Source organism: Haliotis rufescens, unplaced genomic scaffold (genome assembly GCF_023055435.1).
Source record: "Haliotis rufescens isolate VD_foot unplaced genomic scaffold, xgHalRufe1.0.p SCAF_117, whole genome shotgun sequence".
Taxonomy (NCBI): domain Eukaryota; kingdom Metazoa; phylum Mollusca; class Gastropoda; order Lepetellida; family Haliotidae; genus Haliotis; species Haliotis rufescens.
The window spans coordinates 421638-436194 of NW_025963799.1; the positions used below are offsets into that span (position 1 = coordinate 421638).

The 14557-nt window shown below is 50.0% G+C and overlaps 1 protein-coding gene across 4 annotated transcripts in view; it reads right to left on the reverse strand.

Annotated features, from left to right (window-relative positions):
* LOC124126622 (TELO2-interacting protein 1 homolog) overlaps positions 1-14557 on the reverse strand; it is a 112481-nt gene that overhangs the window by 73715 nt on the left and 24209 nt on the right. For 3 of the 4 annotated variants that reach the window (XM_048393197.1, XM_048393199.1, XM_048393195.1), the window contains exon 3: positions 14211-14353. In XM_048393197.1, coding sequence (XP_048249154.1) covers positions 14211-14353 — 143 coding nt within the window. The remainder of the gene's footprint in view (positions 1-14210; positions 14354-14557) is intronic. The other variant, XM_048393198.1, reaches the window with a different exon arrangement.

Here is a 14557-nt window from a genome sequence, read left to right on the forward strand (position 1 = left end):
ACGCCACTAGACCCTCAGTCTCACTGTAAACACGCCACTAGACCCTCAGTCTCACTGTCAACACGCCACTAGACCCTCAGTCTCACTGTCAACACGCCACTAGACCCTCAGTCTCACTGTAAACACGCCACTAGACCCTCAGTCTCACTGTCAACACGCCACTAGACCCTCAGTCTCACTGTCAACTCGCCACTAGACCCTCAGTCTCACTGTCAACATGCCACTAGACCCTCAGTCTCACTTTGTCAACACGCCACTAGATCCTCAGTCTCAGTGTCAACACGCCACTAGACCCTCAGTCTCACTGTCAACACGTGACTAGATCCTCAGTCTCACTGTCAACAAGCCACTAGATCCTCAGTCTCACTGTCAACACGCCACTAGACTCTCAGTCTCACTGTCAACATGCCACTAGACCCTCAGTCTCACTTTGTCAACACGCCACTAGATCCTCAGTCTCAGTGTCAACACGCCACTAGACCCTCAGTCTCACTGTCAACACGTCACTAGACCCTCAGTCTCACTGTCAACAAGCCACTAGACCCTCAGTCTCACTTTGTGAACATGCCACTAGACCCTCAGTCTCACTGTCAACAAGCCACTAGACCCTCAGTCTCACTGTCAACACGCCACTAGATCCTTAGTCTCACTGTAAACACGCCACTAGACCCTCAGTCTCACTTTGTGAACACGCCACTAGACCCTCAGTCTCACTGTAAACACGCCACTAGACCCTCAGTCTCACTGTCAACATGCCACTAGACCCTCAGTATCACTGTCAACATGCCACTAGACCCTCAGTCTCACTGTCAACACGCCACTAGACCCTCAGTCTCACTGTCAACATGCCACTAGACCCTCAGTCTCACTTTGTCAACACGCCACTAGACCCTCAGTCTCACTGTCAACACGCCACTAGACCCTCAGTCTCACTGTCAACACGCCACTAGACCCTCAGTCTCACTGTCAACAAGCCACTAGACCCTCAGTCTCACTGTCAACACGCCACTAGACCCTCAGTCTCACTGTCAACAAGCCACTAGACCCTCAGTCTCACTGTCAACACGCCACTAGATCCTTAGTCTCACTGTAAACACGCCACTAGACCCTCAGTCTCACTTTGTGAATACGCCACTAGACCCTCAGTCTCACTGTAAACACGCCACTAGACCCTCAGTCTCACTGTCAACATGCCACTAGACCCTCAGTATCACTGTCAACATGCCACTAGACCCTCAGTCTCACTGTCAACACGCCACTTGACCCTCAGTCTCACTGTCAACATGCCACTAGACCCTCAGTCTCACTTTGTCAACACGCCACTAGACCTTCAGTCTCACTGTCAACACGCCACTAGACCCTCAGTCTCACTGTCAACACGCCACTAGACCCTCAGTCTCACTGTCAACAAGCCACTAGACCCTCAGTCTCACTGTCAACACGCCACTAGACCCTCAGTCTCACTGTCAACACGCCACTAGACCCTCAGTCTCACTGTCAACACGCCACTAGATCCTCAGTCTCACTGTGAACACGCCCACTAGACCCTCAGTCTCACTGTCAACACGCCACTAGATCCTCAGTCTCACTGTCAACACGCCACTAGACCCTCAGTCTCACTGTCAACACGCCACTAGACCCTCAGTCTCACTGTCAACTCGCCACTAGACCCTCAGTCTCACTGTCAACACGCCACTAGACTCTCAGTCTCACTGTCAACATGCCACTAGACCCTCAGTCTCACTTTGTCAACACGCCACTAGATCCTCAGTCTCAGTGTCAACACGCCACTAGACCCTCAGTCTCACTTTGTGAACACGCCACTAGACCCTCAGTCTCACTGTCAACACGCCACTAGATCCTCAGTCTCACTTTGTGAACACGCCACTAGACCCTCAGTCTCACTTTGTCAACATGCCACTAGACCCTCAGTCTCACTTTGTGAACACGCCACTAGACCCTCAGTCTCACTGTCAACACGCCACTAGACCCTCAGTCTCACTTTGTAAACACGCCACTAGACCCTCAGTCTCACTTTGTGAACACGCCACTAGACCCTCAGTCTCACTGTCAACACGCCACTAGACCCTCAGTCTCACTGTCAACACGCCACTAGATCCTCAGTCTCACTGTCAACACGCCACTAGACCCTCAGTCTCACTGTCAACACGCCACTAGATCCTCAGTCTCACTGTCAACACGCCACTAGACCCTCAGTCTCACTGTCAACACGCCACTAGACCCTCAGTCTCACTGTCAACTCGCCACTAGACCCTCAGTCTCACTGTCAACACGCCACTAGACTCTCAGTCTCACTGTCAACATGCCACTAGACCCTCAGTCTCACTTTGTCAACACGCCACTAGATCCTCAGTCTCAGTGTCAACACGCCACTAGACCCTCAGTCTCACTTTGTGAACACGCCACTAGACCCTCAGTCTCACTGTCAACACGCCACTAGATCCTCAGTCTCACTTTGTGAACACGCCACTAGACCCTCAGTCTCACTTTGTCAACATGCCACTAGACCCTCAGTCTCACTTTGTGAACACGCCACTAGACCCTCAGTCTCACTGTCAACACGCCACTAGACCCTCAGTCTCACTTTGTAAACACGCCACTAGACCCTCAGTCTCACTTTGTGAACACGCCACTAGACCCTCAGTCTCACTTTGTCAACATGCCACTAGACCCTCAGTCTCACTGTCAACACGCCACTAGATCCTCAGTCTCATTGTCAACACGCCACTAGACCCTCAGTCTCACTGTCAACACGCCACTAGACCCTCAGTCTCACTGTCAACACGCCACTAGACCCTCAGTCTCACTGTCAACACGCCACTAGACCCTCAGTCTCACTTTGTCAACACGCCACTAGATCCTTAGTCTCACTTTGTGAACACGCCACTAGACCCTCAGTCTCATTGTCAACACGCCACTAGACCCTCAGTCTCACTGTCAACACGCCACTAGACCCTCAGTCTCACTGTCAACACGCCACTAGACCCTCAGTCTCACTGTCAACACGCCACTAGATCCTCAGTCTCACTGTCAACACGCCACTAGATCCTCAGTCTCATTGTCAACACGCCACTAGACCCTCAGTCTCACTATCAACAAGCCACTAGACCCTCAGTCTCACTGTCAACACGCCACTAGATCCTCAGTCTCACTTTGTCAACACGCCACTAGACCCTCAGTCTCATTGTCAACACGCCACTAGACCCTCAGTCTCACTGTCAACACGCCACTAGACCCTCAGTCTCACTTTGTCAACACGCCACTAGATCCTTAGTCTCACTTTGTGAACACGCCACTAGACCCTCAGTCTCATTGTCAACATGCCACTAGACCCTCAGTCTCACTGTCAACACGCCACTAGACCCTCAGTCTCACTGTCAACACGCCACTAGATCCTCAGTCTCATTGTCAACACGCCACTAGACCCTCAGTCTCACTATCAACACGCCACTAGACCCTCAGTCTCACTGTCAACACGCCACTAGATCCTCAGTCTCACTTTGTCAACACGCCACTAGACCCTCAGTCTCATTGTCAACACGCCACTAGACCCTCAGTCTCACTATCAACACGCCACTAGACCCTCAGTCTCACTGTCAACAAGCCACTAGATCCTCAATCTCACTGTCAACACGCCACTAGACCCTCAGTCTCACTGTCAACACGCCACTAGATCCTCAGTCTCACTTTGTCAACATGCCACTAGATCCCCAGTCTCACTGTGAACACGCCACTAGACCCTCAGTCTCACTTTGTCAATATGCCACTAGATCCTCAGTCTCACTTTGTCAACACGCCAATAGATCCTCAGTCTCACTGTCAACACGCCACTAGACCCTCAGTCTCACTTTGTCAACATGCCACTAGATCCTCAGTCTCACTGTCAACACGCCACTAGATCCTCAGTCTCACTGTAAACACGCCACTAGATCCTCAGTCTCACTGTCAACACGCCACTAGACCCTCAGTCTCACTGTCAACACGCGACTAGATCCTCAGTCTCACTTTGTCAACACACCACTAGACCCTCAGTCTCACTGTGAACACGCCACTAGACCCTCAGTCTCACTTTGTCAATATGCCACTAGATCCTCAGTCTCACTGTCAACACGCCACTAGACCCTCAGTCTCACTGTCAACATGCCACTAGATCCTCAGTCTCACTGTCAACACGCTTCTAGACCCTCAGTCTCACTTTGTCAACACGCCACTAGATCCTCAGTCTCACTTTGTCAACATGCCACTAGACCCTCAGTCTCACTGTCAACACGCCACTAGACCCTCAGTCTCACTGTCAACACGCCACTAGATCCTCAGTCTCACTTTGTCAACATGCCACTAGATCCTCAGTCTCACTTTGTCAACATGCCACTAGATCCTCAGTCTCACTGTCAACACGCCACTAGATCCTCAGTCTCACTGTCAACACGCCACTAGATCCTCAGTCTCACTTTGTCAACATGCCACTAGACCCTCAGTCTGACTTTGTCAACACGCCACGAGACCCTCAGTCTCACTTTGTCAACACGCCACTAGATCCTCAGTCTCACTGTCAACACACCACTAGATCCTCAGTCTCACTGTCAACACGCCACTAGATCCTCAGTCTCACTTTGTCAACACGCCACTAGATCCTCAGTCTCACTTTGTCAACACGCCACTAGACCCTCAGTCTCACTGTCAACACGCCACTAGATCCTCAGTCTCACTTTGTCAACATGCCACTAGACCCTCAGTCTCACTGTCAACACGCCACTAGACCCTCAGTCTCACTTTGTGAACACGCCACTAGACCCTCAGTCTCACTTTGTCAACACGCCACTAGATCCTCAGTCTCACTGTCAACACACCACTAGATCCTCAGTCTCACTTTGTCAACACACCACTAGATCCTCAGTCTCACTTTGTCAACACGCCACTAGACCCTCAGTCTCACTGTCAACACGCCACTAGATCCTCAGTCTCACTTTGTCAACACGCCACTAGACCCTCAGTCTCACTTTGTCAACATGCCACTAGATCCTCAGTCTCACTGTCAACACGCCACTAGATCCTCAGTCTCATTGTCAACACGCCACTAGACCCCTTCAGTCTCACTATCAACACGCCACTAGACCCTCAGTCTCACTGTCAACACGCCACTAGATCCTCAGTCTCACTTTGTCAACACGCCACTAGACCCTCAGTCTCATTGTCAACACGCCACTAGACCCTCAGTCTCACTGTCAACACGCCACTAGACCCTCAGTCTCACTTTGTCAACACGCCACTAGATCCTTAGTCTCACTTTGTGAACACGCCACTAGACCCTCAGTCTCATTGTCAACATGCCACTAGACCCTCAGTCTCACTGTCAACACGCCACTAGACCCTCAGTCTCACTGTCAACACGCCACTAGATCCTCAGTCTCATTGTCAACACGCCACTAGACCCTCAGTCTCACTATCAACACGCCACTAGACCCTCAGTCTCACTGTCAACACGCCACTAGATCCTCAGTCTCACTTTGTCAACACGCCACTAGACCCTCAGTCTCATTGTCAACACGCCACTAGACCCTCAGTCTCACTATCAACACGCCACTAGACCCTCAGTCTCACTGTCAACAAGCCACTAGATCCTCAATCTCACTGTCAACACGCCACTAGACCCTCAGTCTCACTGTCAACACGCCACTAGATCCTCAGTCTCACTTTGTCAACATGCCACTAGATCCCCAGTCTCACTGTGAACACGCCACTAGACCCTCAGTCTCACTTTGTCAATATGCCACTAGATCCTCAGTCTCACTTTGTCAACACGCCAATAGATCCTCAGTCTCACTGTCAACACGCCACTAGACCCTCAGTCTCACTTTGTCAACATGCCACTAGATCCTCAGTCTCACTGTCAACACGCCACTAGATCCTCAGTCTCACTGTAAACACGCCACTAGATCCTCAGTCTCACTGTCAACACGCCACTAGACCCTCAGTCTCACTGTCAACACGCGACTAGATCCTCAGTCTCACTTTGTCAACACACCACTAGACCCTCAGTCTCACTGTGAACACGCCACTAGACCCTCAGTCTCACTTTGTCAATATGCCACTAGATCCTCAGTCTCACTGTCAACACGCCACTAGACCCTCAGTCTCACTGTCAACACGCCACTAGATCCTCAGTCTCACTGTCAACACGCTTCTAGACCCTCAGTCTCACTTTGTCAACACGCCACTAGATCCTCAGTCTCACTTTGTCAACATGCCACTAGACCCTCAGTCTCACTGTCAACACGCCACTAGACCCTCAGTCTCACTGTCAACACGCCACTAGATCCTCAGTCTCACTTTGTCAACATGCCACTAGATCCTCAGTCTCACTTTGTCAACATGCCACTAGATCCTCAGTCTCACTGTCAACACGCCACTAGATCCTCAGTCTCACTGTCAACACGCCACTAGATCCTCAGTCTCACTTTGTCAACATGCCACTAGACCCTCAGTCTGACTTTGTCAACACGCCACGAGACCCTCAGTCTCACTTTGTCAACACGCCACTAGATCCTCAGTCTCACTGTCAACACGCCACTAGATCCTCAGTCTCACTTTGTCAACACGCCACTAGACCCTCAGTCTCACTGTCAACACGCCACTAGATCCTCAGTCTCACTTTGTCAACATGCCACTAGACCCTCAGTCTCACTTTGTCAACACGCCACTAGATCCTCAGTCTCACTGTCAACACACCACTAGATCCTCAGTCTCACTTTGTCAACACACCACTAGATCCTCAGTCTCACTTTGTCAACACGCCACTAGACCCTCAGTCTCACTGTCAACACGCCACTAGATCCTCAGTCTCACTTTGTGAACACGCCACTAGACCCTCAGTCTCACTGTCAACACGCCACTAGATCCTCAGTCTCACTTTGTGAACACGCCACTAGACCCTCAGTCTCACTTTGTCAACATGCCACTAGACCCTCAGTCTCACTTTGTGAACACGCCACTAGACCCTCAGTCTCACTGTCAACACGCCACTAGACCCTCAGTCTCACTTTGTAAACACGCCACTAGACCCTCAGTCTCACTTTGTGAACACGCCACTAGACCCTCAGTCTCACTTTGTCAACATGCCACTAGACCCTCAGTCTCACTGTCAACACGCCACTAGATCCTCAGTCTCATTGTCAACACGCCACTAGACCCTCAGTCTCACTGTCAACACGCCACTAGACCCTCAGTCTCACTGTCAACACGCCACTAGACCCTCAGTCTCACTGTCAACACGCCACTAGACCCTCAGTCTCACTTTGTCAACACGCCACTAGATCCTTAGTCTCACTTTGTGAACACGCCACTAGACCCTCAGTCTCATTGTCAACACGCCACTAGACCCTCAGTCTCACTGTCAACACGCCACTAGACCCTCAGTCTCACTGTCAACACGCCACTAGACCCTCAGTCTCACTGTCAACACGCCACTAGATCCTCAGTCTCACTGTCAACACGCCACTAGATCCTCAGTCTCATTGTCAACACGCCACTAGACCCTCAGTCTCACTATCAACAAGCCACTAGACCCTCAGTCTCACTGTCAACACGCCACTAGATCCTCAGTCTCACTTTGTCAACACGCCACTAGACCCTCAGTCTCATTGTCAACACGCCACTAGACCCTCAGTCTCACTGTCAACACGCCACTAGACCCTCAGTCTCACTTTGTCAACACGCCACTAGATCCTTAGTCTCACTTTGTGAACACGCCACTAGACCCTCAGTCTCATTGTCAACATGCCACTAGACCCTCAGTCTCACTGTCAACACGCCACTAGACCCTCAGTCTCACTGTCAACACGCCACTAGATCCTCAGTCTCATTGTCAACACGCCACTAGACCCTCAGTCTCACTATCAACACGCCACTAGACCCTCAGTCTCACTGTCAACACGCCACTAGATCCTCAGTCTCACTTTGTCAACACGCCACTAGACCCTCAGTCTCATTGTCAACACGCCACTAGACCCTCAGTCTCACTATCAACACGCCACTAGACCCTCAGTCTCACTGTCAACAAGCCACTAGATCCTCAATCTCACTGTCAACACGCCACTAGACCCTCAGTCTCACTGTCAACACGCCACTAGATCCTCAGTCTCACTTTGTCAACATGCCACTAGATCCCCAGTCTCACTGTGAACACGCCACTAGACCCTCAGTCTCACTTTGTCAATATGCCACTAGATCCTCAGTCTCACTTTGTCAACACGCCAATAGATCCTCAGTCTCACTGTCAACACGCCACTAGACCCTCAGTCTCACTTTGTCAACATGCCACTAGATCCTCAGTCTCACTGTCAACACGCCACTAGATCCTCAGTCTCACTGTAAACACGCCACTAGATCCTCAGTCTCACTGTCAACACGCCACTAGACCCTCAGTCTCACTGTCAACACGCGACTAGATCCTCAGTCTCACTTTGTCAACACACCACTAGACCCTCAGTCTCACTGTGAACACGCCACTAGACCCTCAGTCTCACTTTGTCAATATGCCACTAGATCCTCAGTCTCACTGTCAACACGCCACTAGACCCTCAGTCTCACTGTCAACATGCCACTAGATCCTCAGTCTCACTGTCAACACGCTTCTAGACCCTCAGTCTCACTTTGTCAACACGCCACTAGATCCTCAGTCTCACTTTGTCAACATGCCACTAGACCCTCAGTCTCACTGTCAACACGCCACTAGACCCTCAGTCTCACTGTCAACACGCCACTAGATCCTCAGTCTCACTTTGTCAACATGCCACTAGATCCTCAGTCTCACTTTGTCAACATGCCACTAGATCCTCAGTCTCACTGTCAACACGCCACTAGATCCTCAGTCTCACTGTCAACACGCCACTAGATCCTCAGTCTCACTTTGTCAACATGCCACTAGACCCTCAGTCTGACTTTGTCAACACGCCACGAGACCCTCAGTCTCACTTTGTCAACACGCCACTAGATCCTCAGTCTCACTGTCAACACACCACTAGATCCTCAGTCTCACTGTCAACACGCCACTAGATCCTCAGTCTCACTTTGTCAACACGCCACTAGATCCTCAGTCTCACTTTGTCAACACGCCACTAGACCCTCAGTCTCACTGTCAACACGCCACTAGATCCTCAGTCTCACTTTGTCAACATGCCACTAGACCCTCAGTCTCACTGTCAACACGCCACTAGACCCTCAGTCTCACTTTGTGAACACGCCACTAGACCCTCAGTCTCACTTTGTCAACACGCCACTAGATCCTCAGTCTCACTGTCAACACACCACTAGATCCTCAGTCTCACTTTGTCAACACACCACTAGATCCTCAGTCTCACTTTGTCAACACGCCACTAGACCCTCAGTCTCACTGTCAACACGCCACTAGATCCTCAGTCTCACTTTGTCAACACGCCACTAGACCCTCAGTCTCACTTTGTCAACATGCCACTAGATCCTCAGTCTCACTGTCAACACGCCACTAGATCCTCAGTCTCATTGTCAACACGCCACTAGACCCCTTCAGTCTCACTATCAACACGCCACTAGACCCTCAGTCTCACTGTCAACACGCCACTAGATCCTCAGTCTCACTTTGTCAACACGCCACTAGACCCTCAGTCTCATTGTCAACACGCCACTAGACCCTCAGTCTCACTGTCAACACGCCACTAGACCCTCAGTCTCACTTTGTCAACACGCCACTAGATCCTTAGTCTCACTTTGTGAACACGCCACTAGACCCTCAGTCTCATTGTCAACATGCCACTAGACCCTCAGTCTCACTGTCAACACGCCACTAGACCCTCAGTCTCACTGTCAACACGCCACTAGATCCTCAGTCTCATTGTCAACACGCCACTAGACCCTCAGTCTCACTATCAACACGCCACTAGACCCTCAGTCTCACTGTCAACACGCCACTAGATCCTCAGTCTCACTTTGTCAACACGCCACTAGACCCTCAGTCTCATTGTCAACACGCCACTAGACCCTCAGTCTCACTATCAACACGCCACTAGACCCTCAGTCTCACTGTCAACAAGCCACTAGATCCTCAATCTCACTGTCAACACGCCACTAGACCCTCAGTCTCACTGTCAACACGCCACTAGATCCTCAGTCTCACTTTGTCAACATGCCACTAGATCCCCAGTCTCACTGTGAACACGCCACTAGACCCTCAGTCTCACTTTGTCAATATGCCACTAGATCCTCAGTCTCACTTTGTCAACACGCCAATAGATCCTCAGTCTCACTGTCAACACGCCACTAGACCCTCAGTCTCACTTTGTCAACATGCCACTAGATCCTCAGTCTCACTGTCAACACGCCACTAGATCCTCAGTCTCACTGTAAACACGCCACTAGATCCTCAGTCTCACTGTCAACACGCCACTAGACCCTCAGTCTCACTGTCAACACGCGACTAGATCCTCAGTCTCACTTTGTCAACACACCACTAGACCCTCAGTCTCACTGTGAACACGCCACTAGACCCTCAGTCTCACTTTGTCAATATGCCACTAGATCCTCAGTCTCACTGTCAACACGCCACTAGACCCTCAGTCTCACTGTCAACACGCCACTAGATCCTCAGTCTCACTGTCAACACGCTTCTAGACCCTCAGTCTCACTTTGTCAACACGCCACTAGATCCTCAGTCTCACTTTGTCAACATGCCACTAGACCCTCAGTCTCACTGTCAACACGCCACTAGACCCTCAGTCTCACTGTCAACACGCCACTAGATCCTCAGTCTCACTTTGTCAACATGCCACTAGATCCTCAGTCTCACTTTGTCAACATGCCACTAGATCCTCAGTCTCACTGTCAACACGCCACTAGATCCTCAGTCTCACTGTCAACACGCCACTAGATCCTCAGTCTCACTTTGTCAACATGCCACTAGACCCTCAGTCTGACTTTGTCAACACGCCACGAGACCCTCAGTCTCACTTTGTCAACACGCCACTAGATCCTCAGTCTCACTGTCAACACGCCACTAGATCCTCAGTCTCACTTTGTCAACACGCCACTAGACCCTCAGTCTCACTGTCAACACGCCACTAGATCCTCAGTCTCACTTTGTCAACATGCCACTAGACCCTCAGTCTCACTTTGTCAACACGCCACTAGATCCTCAGTCTCACTGTCAACACACCACTAGATCCTCAGTCTCACTTTGTCAACACACCACTAGATCCTCAGTCTCACTTTGTCAACACGCCACTAGACCCTCAGTCTCACTGTCAACACGCCACTAGATCCTCAGTCTCACTTTGTCAACACGCCACTAGACCCTCAGTCTCACTTTGTCAACATGCCACTAGATCCTCAGTCTCACTGTCAACACGCCACTAGATCCTCAGTCTCATTGTCAACACGCCACTAGACCCCTTCAGTCTCACTATCAACACGCCACTAGACCCTCAGTCTCACTGTCAACACGCCACTAGATCCTCAGTCTCACTTTGTCAACACGCCACTAGACCCTCAGTCTCATTGTCAACACGCCACTAGACCCTCAGTCTCACTGTCAACACGCCACTAGACCCTCAGTCTCACTTTGTCAACACGCCACTAGATCCTTAGTCTCACTTTGTGAACACGCCACTAGACCCTCAGTCTCATTGTCAACATGCCACTAGACCCTCAGTCTCACTGTCAACACGCCACTAGACCCTCAGTCTCACTGTCAACACGCCACTAGATCCTCAGTCTCATTGTCAACACGCCACTAGACCCTCAGTCTCACTATCAACACGCCACTAGACCCTCAGTCTCACTGTCAACACGCCACTAGATCCTCAGTCTCACTTTGTCAACACGCCACTAGACCCTCAGTCTCATTGTCAACACGCCACTAGACCCTCAGTCTCACTATCAACACGCCACTAGACCCTCAGTCTCACTGTCAACAAGCCACTAGATCCTCAATCTCACTGTCAACACGCGACTAGACCCTCAGTCTCACTGTCAACACGCCACTAGATCCTCAGTCTCACTTTGTCAACATGCCACTAGATCCCCAGTCTCACTGTGAACACGCCACTAGACCCTCAGTCTCACTTTGTCAATATGCCACTAGATCCTCAGTCTCACTTTGTCAACACGCCAATAGATCCTCAGTCTCACTGTCAACACGCCACTAGACCCTCAGTCTCACTTTGTCAACATGCCACTAGATCCTCAGTCTCACTGTCAACACGCCACTAGATCCTCAGTCTCACTGTAAACACGCCACTAGATCCTCAGTCTCACTGTCAACACGCCACTAGACCCTCAGTCTCACTGTCAACACGCCACTAGATCCTCAGTCTCACTTTGTCAACACACCACTAGACCCTCAGTCTCACTGTGAACACGCCACTAGACCCTCAGTCTCACTTTGTCAATATGCCACTAGATCCTCAGTCTCACTGTCAACACGCCACTAGACCCTCAGTCTCACTGTCAACACGCCACTAGATCCTCAGTCTCACTGTCAACACGCTTCTAGACCCTCAGTCTCACTTTGTCAACACGCCACTAGATCCTCAGTCTCACTTTGTCAACATGCCACTAGACCCTCAGTCTCACTGTCAACACGCCACTAGACCCTCAGTCTCACTGTCAACACGCCACTAGATCCTCAGTCTCACTTTGTCAACATGCCACTAGATCCTCAGTCTCACTTTGTCAACATGCCACTAGATCCTCAGTCTCACTGTCAACACGCCACTAGATCCTCAGTCTCACTGTCAACACGCCACTAGATCCTCAGTCTCACTTTGTCAACATGCCACTAGACCCTCAGTCTGACTTTGTCAACACGCCACGAGACCCTCAGTCTCACTTTGTCAACACGCCACTAGATCCTCAGTCTCACTGTCAACACGCCACTAGATCCTCAGTCTCACTTTGTCAACACGCCACTAGACCCTCAGTCTCACTGTCAACACGCCACTAGATCCTCAGTCTCACTTTGTCAACATGCCACTAGACCCTCAGTCTCACTGTCAACACGCCACTAGACCCTCAGTCTCACTTTGTGAACACGCCACTAGACCCTCAGTCTCACTTTGTCAACACGCCACTAGATCCTCAGTCTCACTGTCAACACACCACTAGATCCTCAGTCTCACTTTGTCAACACACCACTAGATCCTCAGTCTCACTTTGTCAACACGCCACTAGACCCTCAGTCTCACTGTCAACACGCCACTAGATCCTCAGTCTCACTTTGTCAACACGCCACTAGACCCTCAGTCTCACTTTGTCAACATGCCACTAGATCCTCAGTCTCAGACTTCGCTAGTAAAAGCAATATGGAATACCATATTTTCTTGAGTATAGTGCGCACTTTGTTCCAAAAAAACACAGCTGTGTAGAAGGGGGTGCGCATTATACACAAATTAATGAGTTTTGATGTTTTTTCCCCCATTGAAAGACATAACCGTGAGCACGTAAAATCCTGTTAAGTTATATCATTTGGTGTGTGTTGACCGAATCACCGGTAGATTCCAAGAAATCCTGTGTACAGCTGATTGCTGTGTCCGAGATAATACACAAGGTAATCTTAATCCCTGGATATAAAACAATGCCTAGCAGAACAAAAAATACAATTTAAACGGTAAATCAACATGCCTGGTGATTTTTTATCTCAAATTTCGAATTTGCACTGACCAAGTTTCTCATCACCCGTTTGTTTGCCGGACTTCGCTAAAGGGGTATGGTGTAAATGTTTTTCTGCGCTTGGTATTCAAATTATTTTTTTTATTCAAAATATTGAATCCGCTAGAGGGGGGTGCGCATTATACATGGGTGCGCACTATACTCAAGAAAATACGGTATGTAATGCAGGATAAGATAAAAAAAAAAATCATTCATTGGATATTTAAAACAACAGGTTGGTAAATATGAAATATATTTTTGTGTTCTCTTTATACTCTGGATAGCAAGAAGTTTAAATGAAGTTTAGTTCTGTGATTTACAATTGTACAAAAGCTTGGTCTTCCTACATGAAGTGTTACCATGGTGACCACAAGCTACACCAGTATTTTACTCATCAAGGGACACATTTAAAGAGGCCCTTTTCCAGGCTCATTGTACACAACTGTTTATACCAGCACTATTTTCTACAAGCCGTTGCCTGAGAGACATTTTTTCTTTGGTATTGTACAAACCTCTGCCCTGTCCGTTGTCAGGGGCAACCAGCAGCGATGTGAAGCTGGTGAACATGTCCTGGAACATCTCCCAGCGAGTGACAGCTGTGTGTGAGAGGACGTGCCCCACACAGGCACACACAGCCGCAAGGACGTCCTCCTTCCTGAAACACAAACACATACATGGGTGTTAGTAGCAACACAGGCACACACAGCCGTGAGGACGTCCTCCTTCCTGAAACACAAACACATACATAGAGGTGTAAGCAGCAACACAGGCACACACGGCCATGAGGACGTCCTCCTTCCTGAAACACAAACACATACATGGGTGTTAGCAGCAACACAGGCACACACAGCCGTGAGGA